Here is an 18111-nt window from a genome sequence, read left to right on the forward strand (position 1 = left end):
TAAAGCCTGAGTGTCTGTGCTTTTTGAAGACCTCACCTACAGGCTGAGTGTATCTGCCTATGGAAACCACTTATGGCATTTCCTACTTACATCTTATACCTCTAGTCACTCAGTAGGCTTCCTGCTCAAGGTTATTTTGGACTGCAATGGGAATGATGTAATACTGCTGTGTGCAGCAGACGTGACCATGAGAACAGAATCAGCATAATTCAGGTAAATGTTAGATAGGCAGCTTGAAATCACTGTTGCAGTTGAAAGTAAGCCTGAAAATTAGATTAGTGAAGGAACCAGGTCAGCAGAAATGAACTCCACTCTCTCCAGTCTGATAAGGATCACTGCCTACCCTAACAAAAAAACCCCAACATTAAATGCATGCATAGGTATATGCAAAAAATTGCCACACAGTCCCCTTTATGCTTTTAGTAACCTCATCAGAACAAAAACCTTCGCCCCTTACAAGAAAACCTACTACCTTCAGAGTCTGCACGTGGCACTAATGAAGCAGAAATGCATGTCTAACTCTGACTGTACTCTCCCATACGTCACAGCAGACTCCAGCAGCCATCTGTTGGAAGGATGCTGTGCCTATATATAGCCAGACATCACCACGAGAGAAAGAAAATCTCATATCTGCACCTAATTCAGCGTGTGCACTATTGGCAGATCTGCAAGCACCGTTTTTTTTTTACCGGCCAAACAAGTGTTCGCTCCACAAATATCCTATCTAAAAATGATACAAACTTCAATGTAAAATTATCTGGAACAAGAAAGTAACTTGGTCGTTAAAAGGAGCACTAACAGGTGGGAAAGTAGCTTCCAGATACACAGATTTTATGGGCCATTTGCAAGCACAGTTGATTTCATCCCAATTTAATGTGCCAGTCTGCCAAAACGGCAAATAAAAAAAATTCCAAAAATCCTAACAAACTGTATTCAGTACATTCCTAAAAGTTGGCCAAGTCCTGTATAGATACACCTCAAGAAACCAAGGACAACTCAGAGATGACCTGAAAGCTGGGAGTCTTGGACAATGAGCCAGTTGCAGCCCTGGTGAGAGTTTCTCCTTCAGAGGCTCAGGACTTGGACACACCTTAGGACCTGGGAGGTGACATGCAGGAATGAAGAACTGAAAAGAAAACTCCTCATAGGAAACCAAATGGGTGCTGCCATTGTTTTTCAATTCTTTTCTCCTCAAAAACAGGAGTAATGGGGCTAGCAAAAGTCAAACCAGCAGTAGCAGAGCCATGCAATTGCATGTGATTTTTATTTTCTATTTAAAGTATTTGGAGGGGGGAACTGAGTGAACAAACCCGGATATGCCTGGGACAGCAGGGGGAGCTGCAAGTCTGCGTTCCTCTGCAGGTCTATTTAATTGCATTGAATATTTGGACAAAAGCACACAAGTGTGCTTGCACATCACCACAGAAAGATGCCTGCATGTCTAACAAGCCTCAGAAAAGAGAGTTCATAACAAATCATTAAGCAAGGAGCAAGAGATAATTGTCACCTTCTTTCACTAGATAATAAAAATAGTTACATCATAAACAACAAAATCTTTTAAAAGACCCCTGAAAGCACTCCCTTCTGGAAATATCACCATAGCAATGAACATCCAAGTACAGGGGAAGTACCGCTGAATCCTGTGTTTGATATTTTCGAGTAACTAAAAATACAAACTGGCAAAAATACGCATGGGTGATGTAGAATGAGGCACACAAACATAAAGAGCCTTCAATGAAATTAAAGGTGGCAAATTCCTCCTGCAAATCTTTAATACACCAAGAAAAAATCCTTTCACCAGGTAGCATACACTGAACAAGTGCTGGCAGATAACTGTAAACACATCTGATAGCTGCTGTATCCAACAATTCCTATTTAGAATGCTTTGCACAGGTTTGTGTAGAGGCTCAGTGGCAGAATTGTGTGAAATCCGAGGCAAAGATGCCCATTAGAGAGGAGGCAATAAAGAGCCACACTAGCAGAGCCTTATAGGAAACCTAAGACTCAGAAAAGCAGGGAATCTTGAATGTTAAGATTCAGGCATACAGCAGTGCTCTGGGGAGGGGTGCTTGCAAAGTGAAAAACTGTGTCTCCTCAAGCTGGTGCCATTAAATACATCTTATTTCCATGCCATTCAGATCAAAGTTAAGATTAAACGAAGGAGGGAAGAGTTTTAAAATTCCTTTCCCAGATGCAGATGTCAGGAGCACACACAAAAGCAGGTGCTGGGTGTATTGATCCTACTGAATACGCATGGAGTGGGTACTTGAGCATGTACCAAGCATCTGTGTCTGGGAGATGGAAAGCACTTTGTAAAAGGCTGTTTTATGCTAAACAAATGCATCAGGTTATGTTTTTATTTTGAATATTTTAAAGCATCTTGCACATTGGGGCAGACTTGAAAAGAAATTATACAGACAACTTGCCATTAATTGCACAGGCTACCCTCTCCACAGCTGCAAATTGTCTGTGGGCTCACTTAGGAGCACTCCAAGATACTGAAAACCATCCTCAATTAAACCTGCTCTGACTGCTGAACCTGAGAGAAATGGAGATCCTGAATCCGAAGGTAGTTCAGGTCCCAAATGCTGGCACAGCTGCAGCTAGGTAAAGGGACAGGCACGTTTTTTCTCAACATCAGGGAAGGCACAAATCCAACACAGCAAATACCTACCAGAACAGGTATCCAAACAGGCTGAGATGGACAATGACAAAAAAAACAGCTTAATAGCACATGTAGAAGAGACAACAAGACAGGTACCCTTTGAAAATCTGGCTATAGTTTGAAGTAGCCCCTGAGATCAAAGTTTTCATTTTCTCTAACAGACTATGAGGAAACTGTATCAGAAATCAAACTCTGCACTGTATTTGCTTGTGGAATCTTTTCTGCTTTCTTCAATGAGGGAAAAAATTAATCCCTACAGGAGATGACAAGATGCCTTTTAAACTACAAACCTCATTTCTGACTACAATTACCTTTCAATAGTCTGGCACAGCTGCATGCTCCTATTTGCTTTTTTTTTCATTAAGGGTTCCTTCATTATTTGTACCCATCCTATAGCATTTACGCCTGGCAGTGATGCACATTCCCTTGTCTACAATTCTTCCTACAGATAGTAGAGGATAAATTGCAATTAGATTTTTGTAATCATAGATAATTAACTCAAAATGAGCTGTTAATTATATAAAAAAACTAATCTTTTTTCAGTTATTGATTATATTATTTATTTTAGTTCTCACTTCAGCAAGTTTTGTATTTTAAAGGTATTTCACCATTTACTTTAAAACACCAGGATACTTTTAAAGCAAGCTTTGCTTATTTGAAGATTGACATCAAGCTCTATGCTGTGAGATTTGCTAGAAGAGCTCTCATGTATGAACTGGAAGTCAGAGAGGGCTGATTTTCCATTAGTGTTCTGCTGGCATTTGCTGTAACAAGAACTGTTTGATAGGTCAATTAAAAAGCAAACACCACCACCACAAAAAAAAAAAAAAAAAAAAAAGAGCCTCAGATCATAAAAAAACCCAAAACAAACTAAAAAATAAAAATGCAGGGAAAAAAAACCACCAAAAGAGACAGTTAAAAAAAGAATGTATGTCTACCAGCTCTTCCTCTTTTCTAAGACATGGCCACACACTCACACACTCACACACTCTCCCTCTCTGTACTGAAGAAAACATCACTTACATATTCAAATGCATAAAAGAGATAAATGGACTTGTCTTCTACAGCCTCTTTAAGCCTTACATTAGAGTAAATTATTTAGGGACCATTCATCTGGTAACCTTTGCAAAACTGAAGATGGCATATAAGAAGAAAAACTTCCAAGTGTTTTGCTGCCAAACTTTGTAACCAGCTGGCATGGCACCTTGAGACTGCTCAAACACACAATAACTTTGAAAAATTACAGTAAATTTAACCAGGGGAATGTAGAGAGAGTGGGGAACCTTTTGAAATCTGCAACTCTCATTCTGTTAACAGCACAGGTTTTCTTCATTTTCCCTGTTAGGATATGTAGATATTTGCAGGTTTTTGGTAAACTGTTGCCAAGAAGCTCTGCAGATGTTCTAGGTTACATTTTTCCTCCAAGGGGCTTAATGCTGCTGCATCTTAAACATGTCATGACTCTCCATCTTTTTTGCTACAGTGATAATACTTTGATCACTTCAGTTTGTGTGAAAATGAAAGAAAAAAGCATCCGAATACAACAAAGATATGCCAGTAACCCACAGCAGCCAAACACCTGGTTAAGCAGTGAAGTATTCCAAGGAAACTAACAACTCCTGCTGTTCTGGAGAAAAAAAGGCTTATCCCCTTTCAGTGAAAAAGGATTTCAGAAAGAAAAATAAAATTAGTATAACAAAATTAAAAAATAAGAAAAAATAAGGTATTGGACTCTTAGTTTATAAATACATTATCAGTTCTTCCAGTATTCTCAAAACAGAGAAGTTTATTACTTTGAGGTATTCTCTTGTCACTAAATAAGGAGTCATTCAAAGCACAGCTGCTCATTTTGTCCACCATTCTTTGGTCAAAAGAACACCACAGCACAGAACAAGAAGCTGTTACTTTCTGAGAAAAGGAGAAAACTTTGCCAGTTTTTATTTGTTACTTTCCTAATAAGCCTGAATCTTCTTCCAGTGTTAACTTGAATGCCACAGGGTAGGACAGAAGGAAAGTACAATAGTGTACTGACTGAAGTTTTAAATAGCAAGCAGGATGGAGATAAAGTGCTAAATATTGGCTTAACTCTGATTCCAGTTATTGCAGTGGTGGTTTGCCCTGATCACACTGAAGTAGCGGTGCAATGAGAGGTATTTAAAAAACAAGTAACTGTCACCAACCGTGGAAGATCTATCTTAGAGTTAAAGGATAATGTATTATTTACATCAGGTCCAAATAAAGACTAAAGAGATGTTCTGATCTTAATTTAAAAAGTAACAAGCAGTACCTAGAACAAAGAACTAAAACTAAGATTTTGTGAAAACTCCATTTTGCATTGGGCTAAGAGGTGGCACACAAAACCTGAAGCCTCTTCAGGAAGTCACCTAAACTTTGAGTAATAACAGGTCAGCATAACTATTGAGTTGACTCATAAAACACAGCAGCCAATGAATTCTACCCTTCCTGCAGAAGAAAAGCTCTTAATCTGAAACAAACACATGAACAAATACACTTGGCAGGCAACAGCACACTGTCAAGAAGATATACTGACCCTGTGAAGCACTTAGAAGTGAAGAGAGAAATTACCTTAGCTCCATGCTGCTGCCATTCATCATCAGAGCAAGATCTCTGGGTGCTTCAGCAATGGGCACATCTTCTAAGCCAGGTACATGGCCTCTAATCCTGGAAAAGACAAGTTAGTTGCTTCTGCAGCTGGTCAAATCACACCAGGAACTTGCCACTAAAAGGTGACTACAAACAGGGCACTTTTACACATTAAATGGTTTCACAATTATCTTCACACTTTCAAATATAGTTTTGTATTGGAAAGCTGGTTCAGACCCAGTGCCTTTGCTTCTAAGGGTTACCACTGAGACAACCTTAGCCAGTGTAACTCAGTTGAGTGCTAGCATTTCAGCATTGGAAAGGGAAAACAATTGGGAAAAATCTGCAGTCTTTTCATTACAGAAACAGAAAAGTTTCATTTACAGATCACAGCACCAGCGCTCAAAGGCACCATGCATAAGCTGCATAGAACAGAATTTGTATAACACGGTTGTGTGTCCTCAAACTATGGGCCCACAAATGATGCTCCATTTTTAACAGATCACTCCACCTTCTTCTTTCTCTCCAACAAAGACAGAAAAGCCAAGATAAGGTATTTATTTTTTACTTGATTAAAATTCCTGTTTCCAAGCTTTGCTTTTACTGGGCAGCTCCAGTGAGGCTTGAACCAGGAGGAGCCACTGAACTGCACAGACACACACCATTTTTGATAGCTGAGCAACTATTTCACACAGAGAGTAGCTGCAAACTGAAAGTACTACGGTCACATGAGGCTAAGTAGAGAAATGTGGAAAATTAAAAGCAGTTATGATGCAGTGTGGCTGAAAAAAGGATCAACTCACACTTCAGATAAAAGATTAGAAAACTTTGTTGCCAATAACAGCAAATGGTCAAACCCCTTATTTGTCATGGACCATGACCAGCACTCCACCCAGGCAGAAGGACAGTCAAAAATAAACACTATCTGGAAAATAATTTTTCTTGTCTCGTTTTTTTATGCTGTATGATGTTCTAACTCAGAACCTCCCGACAGTGAAGCAAAGGGTATTTAAGCTTAGCTAAACAAATTTTTATTGTTAGCAGTATATAATATTACTCTCTCTGTTATCAAGTGCAAAATGAATTATATATTTGGAACTGAAACAGAACTGTGATGCCCAAAAGATTTGCTTCTAAATATCAAACATTTAATTCTAAATATACTGAAATATCTTTAAGAGAAAACACATTATATTCTAGTTATTTCCTTAGAGAGAATATGGCAAATCTGACTTCACATGCACCTGTGAAAAGAGATCACAAAAATACAAAATCCTCAGATTGGTAAATAAGATTTTTTTTTCATATAATTATTTTTATTTTTATTTAACTAAAGCTCTGTACACCATAAAGGGCTTTTTTCAGAAAAAAAAGTAGCTATAATAGATATAATGGTACTAACAACCACATCATTACAGATATTCAAGGTACATTTTTTTCTGAACTTACGCCTCTAAACCTGAAAAATTTCCATTAGAAAAAAAATGCAGCAAAAAACTCAGTTTGTATGTCCTTCATATCTACTTGTTTTTCATTAGAGGAATGCATGCATAGAATTAAGGTATTTGATGATTAAGAATCCATCTGTTCCTACTTAATTCTCACCTGAAGTCATAATCCTTTGTTAGCAACCTCAAGTCATTTTCAACACACACATTTGTGATTTCCTCTAAGACAGGTACTTTTAAAGCCATATAAACACATTATTTTCTATGTAAACAACAATCCAAGAAGACAAATAAAGGGCAACCTAGATTACAGTACTCTCTTTTACAGTCTGAAAAATAACCAGGGGGCTGAAATGAAGAAGGGAAAGTGATGTATTCCTCCATGTTGGTTATAGTACATGGATGTAGGCAATGGGTCATCTAATGCAGACTCTCATGGGGTGCTGTCAGCAGCTGTCATGTATAGAAGTATCCATCCCTGTGACACACTCTTATCACCTCTTCCAAAAGACTGCAGTTTTTCCCTATTGTTTTTCCTTTCTAATGCTGAAATGCTAGTACTCAGCTGAGCTGCAATGGCTTATTAAACCCATTTCCATTCACTGTTCCATCATACCAAAAAACCAGTTGTTCTCTCTTTCTCAAAGATTCTATTTACATTGTCAGAAAAGCGTTACCTTCTGCAACAAACTCACAGGCCTTTCAAGTCATATATCACATTTCCATGGCTGCTCCATCTCCCTTCAAGTTTTAAGCACATAATGTGCCTCTGTCTTGGCATTCTCCCTTTTCACTAACATCACTGGAAAGAAAATGTCTTGGCTACTCTGTGCTCCCTTCCTCTTCCATAAATATATGGGGGAAAAACATATATTCCATATATAAAAAGATATATATACACACATATATATGTGTGTGTGTGTGTATATATGTAATGATCTTCATCTTTTCTGTGAAACACATTCCTTCCAGTCCCAACCTAGGTGGGTGCAACACTTCAAAACTGACCTTTCCAAGGAAAGAAGGGAGAATGCCACATTTATGTCATCCACGCTCACACTGCTCTCTTGCCAAATGTCTGTATTCCTTTCAAGTGCCTGCACAAATATCAACTTCTCATTTTCTTCTACTGCTTCTCTTTTCCAACCTAGTCTTTTAGCAGTGTTTTTCTTCTGCCTTTCTTTCTACCACATACTGTTTTCCTCTGCTGCTTTCCACAGCTGTCATGCTGCTTCCCAACAGTATACACTAACAAACTAAAGTCTCCTCTGCTCTGAATCACTCTTAGAAATTGTGCCATAAGCCTTGCCTGTCTTGTTTTATTCTATCTATTGTTGCCTTGTTCTGTTCTTCCACTTAAATCAACTATTGCCCATGTTCTTATTAGAAATTTTAGAATTTTTTTTTCAATTGTAAGTCTCAAAATCACCTGTTATAATCCATATGCGATTGGTGTAGTTGCTGCTGTTTTAGGAGCAGTTTTGCTTCTTGCTTAATCAATAAATGTTGGAGTCGCTCCTTTTCAATCTCCAGCTCTATTTTTTGAAGAAGCAGCTTCTGCCTTCTTTCTTCATACAACCTTTTAGCCAGCTCTGTTTCCTTAGGGCCTGAGTCTGTGCTGTGATTCAGCCTAGAACCCTGACAGTGCCTGGAATGATCACAGGTCTTGTGAACTGTCCCAGAGTGTTTTCTAAGTACCTGGCTGACATAGCAGCTCTCTTCCATGCTCCCTGAGCTCTCCACATGCCTCCAGGCACAGCCATGACTCACTTGCTGAGGGCATGTGCTCTGAAATTCACTTGCCCTCTGGTCCATCTCCTGAGCTTGCTTTACATGGTGAGGGCTCCTCTGCTTGGCTGGGGAAATCACATTGTTGCACTTTCTGTGCAAGTCGTTTCCCATTGGATACTCCTTCAGACACTCCTGATGGTTGTAACGCATTTCAGTCCTGTAGTTGTGGTTATTCCTGCAAGGCTGAGACAACGCAACACGGGCTGGGCTTCCAGCCTTCTGTGCTCTACTGTTCTTATGCAGAGCCCAAGGTCCAACACCCAAGTAGGAGCTGTCCAGACCCAAAGAGTGCTGCTGGCACAAGCTCTTCTTACTGGATACCTGCAACATGAGAAACAATTTCCTGTAAATTACTAAAATTCATCTTTGTTCACCAATTTCCCTTGGTAAATCTGTTCTCTTCAAAACAGAGCTGCTGGTCCATGTTGATGGACAAACAGCCAACCCCAACAAAATGTTTACCACAACACAGACACAAATGTGCTATCAAATCTACATTTCATTTCATCTACATAAGTGTGATAAATGTAAAACTACTGTCTGCAGGATCCTCAGCATAAAATGAGTCACTTCAGAGTATCAAGTAGTTGTGAGCATCTAGGGTTACATAAAATCAACCTGAAGAGTGGCAAAAAACATTAAATGTTAAGGTTTGAAAATGTTTAATTTTGAATACCAAGCCAAAAAATCCATTCAGCCACTATAAATACTCTTTGATTGGCTATTACACAGCAGGAGATTTGATGTAAAACATTTCACCTTGCACTGAATGGTATATTACTTACCGCTGGAAATTTGATGGGAGTTTTTGAAATATCTTTACAGAAACACAGATAAAAACCAACTACTTTCTGTAAAAAATGGTTGTACATCAAAAGCTGTCATTTAAATACAAAACATGTATAAATACAGCTATAAATATAAGTGATTTTTCAATTAAGCAGGGCAAGTGATTATAGTCTGATAAAACTCTGAAGAAAACAAGCAACTGTAACTCACATTTGTCAACCCAGTACAAGCAAATTCTAGCGGTTTTGTTACAGTCATGGATATTATGTAATAGACATCACAATCCTAGTTACATCCTGGAGTATCTTTGCACTAAGACTCATCTAGGCAGTTATGCATTTGAGCTTTTATGAACATCATAACAGCAGTGTATCAGGCACACACATTTCTTTTGCTAGAATTGTGCATTAATTTCAATAACAAACTGAATTTAAGCTCCTCCAGCCTTTGGGACCTTCCACACAGATATGGGACTTTTTAATTACAGAAGCCAGATTTGTTAAAGATAGCAAAAACACTGCAGTGTAAGTGGTTTAGCAGGGAACTTTGGAATCCACTGATGAAAAAAAAAAGGTATTATTTCCCCTCTGGGAATGCTTACAATAGATAGGTATTGTGCACATGGAGTGCAAGATAGTCAGCCAGACCCAAACCACTCGAATTTAGGAGTGCAAGCAAGCGTCCAGCAATGATTAGGAGAGAGATATAATATAAATCTATGCAGCATTTATATGTATAATTTAGATTCTTTTTTTAATAAATAAACAAAATACCAAATATACTCTGCTGCCCTTCAAGACAACCAATTACAAGTTTCTTGTAGACTTCACAGAATGTAAATTAATGTGGATTAGCACCTGAATACTGATATTTTATTATTTCCAGTTTTGTGCATACAAATATATCCTCTCTCCCATGTGATTGAAAGCCAAGGATGTCATGTTTTACCCCAAAGGGCTCAGTGAGTTGGAGGCATTTGCATTAATGTCAGTGCTAAATGTCTGAGGAAAGTCTGGTGCTTGGACTGGGTGAAAAGTGCAGGACACTAAAATATTTTAAAGTCAGAGGGGCTGGCAGGGCAACCGAGCAGAAATGCAACATGCTGCCAAAAAGACAGAGTTTTGTTATTTATTATTTGCAGCATGCCATCCTTGTTGGCAATATTTTCCAGACAAATAAAGGCTACAGAGCCCTTTTAATCTGAATTAGGCAATACAGGAAAGGACGATGCAGTCTCTCATTTCCCACATCACCTGATTCTGCTTATAGAGCATTTAGGACACCCACAAAAAGAGGTTTTCAAGGTGGAGGGTTCTCCAGTCCCCATGGACAGCAGAAGGTCTCAGATCTGAAGATATTCTTAGAGCATCCTATCAGGGCTGGCAGTGTAGGGTGGTCACAGAAAGCAAACACCTGTCTTTCTGTAGCCCATAAATAGTAGTGAAAAAGAACACGCATAAAAAAAGGAAAGGCAAAAGATAAAACATCTGAGAACACCACCTTTATTTTAGCAGTCTGCTGACTGAAGAGACAAGAGAATGTTAAGAAATCTAAGCACATGAATGAAGATTTTACAAAATAATCATCAGGTTTAAGAATAAAGGTCCACATTGCAAATTAACTTCATGGCTGAGACTCTATTACGAGTCCCTGAAGGCCCTAAAAGAGAGGTACCAGTTAGCATTTGTTGACCTTGGCCGCCATTAAGTCTGCCCTGATGGTCTCAGAAATGGCATTGACATTTAAAGACTTCATAACAAGGCAGAGAAACTTTAATGTTATTTCACAGATACAATATGTTTGCAGGGGGGAAAATTCTCATTAATGTCACTGAATATGAGTGGGATTTTCTTATTCCTTTAGAAGGAGGAGGTCATGTTAGGCAGAAGACTGAGTTCCAACATGCCTTTGATGGCTACTCAGTATTTTGCAGGGTCTAACTCCAAAGAAAAAATTAACTATTGAGAGTCAGAAACTTGTCAACAACTTTTTTTAGTAATTTGTGGGTTTTCTGCTAAAGCCATAATTGAAAATACAGCTGGATGGCAGATATTGCAGGGAAAATGGACTGACATTTACACTTCTGAGGGATGAAAAGAGACTGGTGTGTGACATGAAAGATCTGCAAAATACAGGCCAGGTAAAGGGGAAAAGTAGAGGAAAGAAGACCCACTTACTTCTGTGAGTCTAAAGACACACAAACATAAGGAATCAGGTAATTTTACAAGATGAGTTTAAGAAAGATATTGCCTACGGGACGCATGGAAACCATGACGGGCCATGGTGGAACAGCTGTGCTTGCTCCTCCATGGAGCTCTTCCAGGCTTGCTGTGCCATATTTGAAGTTACAAGTTCCTTTAACTGAGGCTTAAACAAACTCAGACTGCTCCTTGTAAGGTAAGGAGTTAATAAAACTTGATCAGATGTGAAACTCTTGTGAAACAAGGAGATACTAAAAATGGTTTTAATAATCTTTACAAGGATTTGAAGATGGAGACACGTGTGGAAGTCTACAAAGTCTTTACTGCAACCCCAGTAATTTTTGCTCAGGGATTCAGCGCAGAGCTTAAACAAACATCCAGTCCTTAAAACTTCCTATGAACAGACAAACAGTGCATCAGTTTTATGCATGCAGCATTATGATCTCTGCAATTTGTTCTTAAATGCAACTTGTGTGCTTTGCAGTTCTAATTCACAGCACTGGCAGAGGAAGCACGGTTACAGACTGACTCCAGGGCTCAAAGGGCTTTGTACTGCAAGGGATGAACTAGTAACAAAGCATATCTTTACAATACCAGCACAAGCAAGGTCTGGACAGATTTCATTACATGTACAAACATGTTTAAGAAACAGCCCAAAATTATTACCTTGAGAAGTCCTGCATTCTGAGGAACAAAAGCTGGCATCCCAGTAAAATACAATGCTGTTCGGGTGCAGAGCAAAATTGCTAGAGATGCTAACAGCATTAAGAGTTTAGTTCATAGCACCCAGGTTTGTAGGTTTTAGAGGAAATATGCCTGAACACAGGCAAAAGAGATGATGAAATAATAAATTCTCAGTTGTATCTTGAGGACATTTCTCAAACTTGGATTTTCAGCTCAGGAGTTTCTTTTGATGGGGTAGAAAGAGTGGAAGGAACATGTTGATTCATAACTAGTCCCTTTTGCTGATCTAAGTGGGGACGCTGAAGGAAACCAAGAAGAATGAACAGAAGCAGCAACCAGTGGAGAAATACAGAGATTTAAAGTTATTTAAAGATGACGCAGAGACACACAGAAACACCTTCAAGAGCACCACCGGCACATATTTAAGTTTCATCACCAGTGTAGTTGCTCTTTGGACATGACCAGCAAAATTTATTAGGAAAAATTTGTTCACTGGAAGCATTGTGAAGTCCTGGCACAGGCTGTCCAGGGCAGTGGTGGAATCACCAAACCTGGAGGTATTTAGGAGACATGCAGATGTGTTGTTTAGTGATGAGTTTTAGTGGTGGGCTTGGCAGTGCTGGGTTAATGGTTGGACTCAGAGGTGGTTTCCAACCTAAATAATTCTGTGACCCCATCAGTGACCCAGATGACACTCTCACTAAGGTATACAACCTAAACCTGGAACTCAGTCACCACTCTGAATGGACCACTCTGAATGGTGGATATATGGGTCTCATCTGAATAAAGCTTGGCTGTGGGTTTCAGGTCTATCAACAGCATAAGCACTTGTTTTTGTCAGCAAAATGAGGAGGATGTGTTGTAAATAAACTCAGATAGGATACTGGAGCAACAGAAATGCTGTTTTTAACAATTACATCAAATTATAGGACTATTTGAAGTATGTTATTAGTGATTAAGGAGTTATTCTTTCCAAGATTCTGTAAGAATTTATCAGGGAGAATGAAAAAGCATAAAGATTTTAAAGTATATTAGTAGGATCTACTGAATACTATAATTTTTTTTTTATTTAACTCATACAATCCTTTGTTAAAATCTGTACCATAAATAACCCAATATCAGTTATTACAAACTGCCATGTAATAGCACAGCAACTGTCTCTGTCACTACCTAAGATAAATACAGTAGATAACTCCTAAGGTAAGCCGACTATTTTTCAAGCAAGAAACAAAGCACTATTTTCTGAAGAAATTATGTATAGCTGTGATTGCCACATTCCACTGAATAAAACAAGTGGTCTCAAATGAAAAATACCATGAATGACAGTCACCAACCTGTATTTTTCCTGTAGAAATCTACTGAACTAAACATACAGAACAGGCATAGCTAAAAAAAAGGTAGTATCACATCACAAAAAAGTGAATCTATAGCTGCTGGCTGACAGCAGAGGAACACCTCCTATGTTTGTGCTGCCTTCAGTATTTTTTCTCCTCTTTGTTAAGAGGGTTTGAGCTGGCATGCCAGGTGCACAAAAAACCTGCATTCAAAGTAGCATGTGAGCATTTGCTGGCGCTCAGCTTTAAGTGTATATTTTGCATTCATAAACATGCCACCCTTCTTCTTCCAGCTACCCAAACACTGTTGATAATTGCTAACAAAGGCTCCCATTTCAGATCAGCAGACTGGTTTTACACTGCCTGATAAGGCAGTTAATAATACAGTGCTCCAAGAAAACTAAAGAGAGGTGTCTGCGTGCCAAGTCTTGGAAGTCACTGTGAGCAAAATGTCCATTAAACCCACACAGTACCCACACGTGGCAGTGCAATCCCTGGCCACTAAATTTAAGCAAACATGTTTGCTTTTCAAAACAAAAATGTATAATTCCTGTTTGCACTACAGAAACATACCACTACACTAATCTTGACAGTACCAGGTCCAACTATTAAGATTCAATGTGCTGCCAACATTATAAAAATAATAATAAAAAAATCCCCATCTTCTGACTTCAGTTTTTTACTTCTGCCCTTTATTTTACTGAAGAATCAGTAGTTCAAGACCTAGATAAATATTTCAAAAACTATACTATTTGTGAGCAGAGCAGGTCACTACCATTTCCCAGTGCATTTGGAGTTCATGTGAAATAAGGGCAAAAGAGTGATGAGCTGCATTTTTAACATGGGCATATACAGAATAGTTGTCTAGCTGATAGAGAATGTGTAATGCAACATCTGCACCGTATGCCTTGCCAAAGCCCATCCCAAATAAATGTAGTGCATTCTCCCTAGTGCAATTAACTCTTGTACTCTGGCAGGTTGTGCTAGAAGATCATCAAGGTAGATTACCTTCCAGCATATGAACTAAATACTTACAGGTGTTATATCATCAGTTATTACTTACAAACTTCTGCATTTAACAAGACATCCAGGCAAATGAATGATCTAATTTATGAATTATTTATAAGAATTTCACAGCATGCTCCTGGCGTCATCCATGGCCTTTTCCAGGTCATATGACACCAATTAGAGCTGAATTTTAAATTATTCAATAACCTGAACTCTCTTGTCATTTAACATATAGATATCAATGCAGTAAACAAGTTAAGTCTAATGGGCCCTGGAGGTTTGCGTTCCTCCACCCATCAGCAGCAGAGGCTGTATGCTACCACTGGAATAGAAAATAATAGAATGCAGCAGTCAAAAACATTTGCAAGGTTTTAATAAGTTATTTTGCCTCCCTTAGGGGTTTTTGTGTAACTTACAAGCCCTGAATCTAAAACATATTAAAGTCCTTAGCTATGTGCTTTCAAAACAAAATTAGGACATAGCAAAAGAGCAAGTCTGACACTAACCCTAATTTAGGTCCTTAATTTGAAATGTAGTGGAAATTATGGAGTAAGCAAGATTTACTGTGCACAACTCATTACCTTCAGGCTCTCCTACATTAGATCCAAAAATAGCCCCTCTCCCAACACAGATACACCTGCCTATAAAGATAAGGCTACACAGAGGGAAATGGAAATGTTAATTTAACAGCTATCAGTTGACAGTGCACTGCTGAAGTGCATCTCATATTCCTCACCATTTGGATGGCAAACAGACTTTCACCATTCTTCTGTCCCAACAGCACTGGAGACACTAGTGATGTAGAAACCCATCAAGATTTGGGTACTTGCTTCAAGACATCACACTTTAGAGAGGTTTAAGGTTGCACCACATCATAAAAAAAAAAGTGAATGTAACAGCCTCTGAAGCACAGATGCAATAAAAGATATCTTAAAACTATCATTTTCCATAATGACTACAAGGAGGACCAGAAGATATCAACAACAAAGATGATGAGATGAACAGCACCATTAGATATTTTATTGTGCCTCAGTGTGAAGTCTGCAGGAAATGCATGGCAAGCATGCCGTGTCCTGGCTCCAAATCTCATGAGCCTGTGAGCACCACCCCCTATTCACTGCTGATCTACCCTGAGAAGTCCAAGTCATATGGTAGAAAACTTCTGAGATTGGGAGTTCTCAATACAAGCCTAAACTCTGCCTAGCACCATCAGTCTTATTTTTATACTACCTGTGCCTCGGCTTTCTGAAGGTTGCTAAACTAAACCCCAGACCCACACCTCCAGATGGTCACTTGCAGACCCCTGTCTTGGAGGACCCAGCAACCTAACTCATCTGCACACATACTTCCTTTGCCCACTGCTTTGCAAGGATTAAAAAGTCTCCTGACATCTATCCAACACCAAAAGGAAAAGATAGAAAGGGAGATGCTCAGCTTATCCATTTAAACACTATAGCAAGAAGTTCTCTAGCTACTGCTGTCAAGATAAATGCCAAAAAAATTACGTTGAGAAAACATCATGCCAAATAAGTAAAAACACACATATCCAAAATGTCTAGCCAGATTAGCAAGAATAAGGATTTAGATAAAGCACACAACATTGGATTTTCTGTTCCCTGACCTTATCATAGGAGGGTGCTGCAACAGAGTTCTCCGTGATTTTTTAAACTTTTTTAACTTTTTAAGAAAAATAGCAGAGAGGGGGGAAAAAGACAACTGCCTAATCTCTCAGCACACATTTTAAGAACACACAAAAAGAGCTATAAGGGATTTTATTTTGGTTGGCAGCCAGATTTAACTTCATTGCTACACTGGGCAGCATTTGATTATTTCACATTAAGGGTAGTAACATGTTGGATGATAAGAGGGAAGTTCATATTGGTTTTCATTAAAGAGTAATATCCACCATGTATTTGGTTTTTCAATGTAACTTTTTCAAAGTTATTTTAAAAAGCAAACAGTTTTCCACTTGGAATCACAAGTTTAGCATATCACAGGCTACACATGTTCCCAGCTATTCCCAGTCTCTTTAGAATTCAATCAACTTTTGCTCCAAAGTCATGCTTTCATAGCTCCAGTCACAAAACAAAAGGGCAAATATACTGTGACCCTTCTAAATAGCTCTGATTACTGTGATCAAACAGAAGCCAGATACTGATGTGGAGAAGAAGGTGCAGAGTTTGATGTGTGAAGATTACTGCAGAAGTAGACACTGAATCAGCATTTGCCAACATGCACCTCACCATGACAGCCAATATCACCTTTCCCTTGTATTTGCAGTAGGGATAATTCTGGTACCCACTGGCTAAGGATGAATTGTACGTAACAGCCACTGTTCACTCTGAAAATTACAGAAAGTTTTACTTCCTTCAGGTGTCTCCTACAGCGTCCCCGGGGTTTGGAGAACGGCTTTAAAATATTTTTGCTACACAAAGAAAGGAATAGATGACATCTAGGAATTAAAAGCATGTTCAGAAGTAGGGACAGTGTTTTGGGACAAGAAGGGAAAAAAACCCCACAAAACAACTAGAAAGTTATTTAAATAATAAAGAAATCCCACACATGCAAAAACCAGAAAATCTTTTGATTTTAAGAGTGGGAAGGTGTGCCTAAGCAAGCGCTTTCTGTCAGGAGTGTCCTTGCACTAAAAGCTAGACAGCATTTAGATTCTGCTAATGATCCCATCTGTGCGAAATAATTCATAAAAAGTAAACAGTAATTTTCATATGCCTGCCCTTTTGATCTTACATTTGTAGGGAGTATCCTGAGGCTAGCCATTGGCGCCCTCATGGCTCTGGCTGATTGACCTCTAATCTGCCCCTCAAGTAACGATCATGCCAAGGAATGACAACAAGAGTTGCAGACATTTCAGTGCAATCCCATTAAAGACAGACTGACTCACTTCATCTTGGCAAAGAAGTTTCACACAAGAAATAAAAGCTTTTTAGAAGGTTTCTTTTATTTTGTAATTATGCTGTTCTTCAGAACAAAGACTGGAACAACACTAATGCACCAGGACCTGACTGGTACACAGCTTTACATTAACTGGCCAAATGCTGGTGCAAGACACAGTTATGTGGTAAATAATCTTGGTAGCAGAAAATTGAGAGTGTCTTCTAAAAGAATCAAGTTAGAACCATAGTACTTGACCTCTCAACATTTCAAAAAAGTACAGATACCATTTATAAGATAGCAGCTGTCCAAGTGACTGTTCACATCTCATCAGCCACACAAGGCTGTGAGCTTTGAGATCCCAGCCTGTGTGGTTTACCCCATTCTAAAACCCTTAGTAAATGCAAGAGGGGTCCTTATGTCTCTCTCACTGGGTATGAAGCTAAGAGAGGAAACAACCAGTCCAGAGCAGCTGACATCCAGAAACTCACTGTCGTGCCAAAACTTGCTATCATGACAAGGTGAATAATTGATTGAAATAAGGGAGTGAAGAAAACTACAAATTAACCTGCTGGAATCCAAAGAAATGGGAGCACAGAATATTTCCTATATTAGAGTAATACTGAAAAGGCATGCGTGCTCCCAACACACTGCAACAATGCAATGGAGAGATAAATGAACATTGGTGGTAGCAT

At 38.8% G+C, this 18111-nt stretch overlaps 1 protein-coding gene across 1 annotated transcript in view; it reads right to left on the reverse strand.

The window, feature by feature from the left end:
* Positions 1-18111, reverse strand: part of KIAA1328 (KIAA1328 ortholog) — a 170925-nt gene that overhangs the window by 47835 nt on the left and 104979 nt on the right. Inside the window, 2 exon segments of the mRNA XM_068176102.1 lie at positions 5252-5347; positions 8147-8829. Coding sequence (XP_068032203.1) covers positions 5252-5347; positions 8147-8829 — 779 coding nt within the window.

Source organism: Anomalospiza imberbis, chromosome Z (assembly GCF_031753505.1).
Source record: "Anomalospiza imberbis isolate Cuckoo-Finch-1a 21T00152 chromosome Z, ASM3175350v1, whole genome shotgun sequence".
Taxonomy (NCBI): domain Eukaryota; kingdom Metazoa; phylum Chordata; class Aves; order Passeriformes; family Viduidae; genus Anomalospiza; species Anomalospiza imberbis.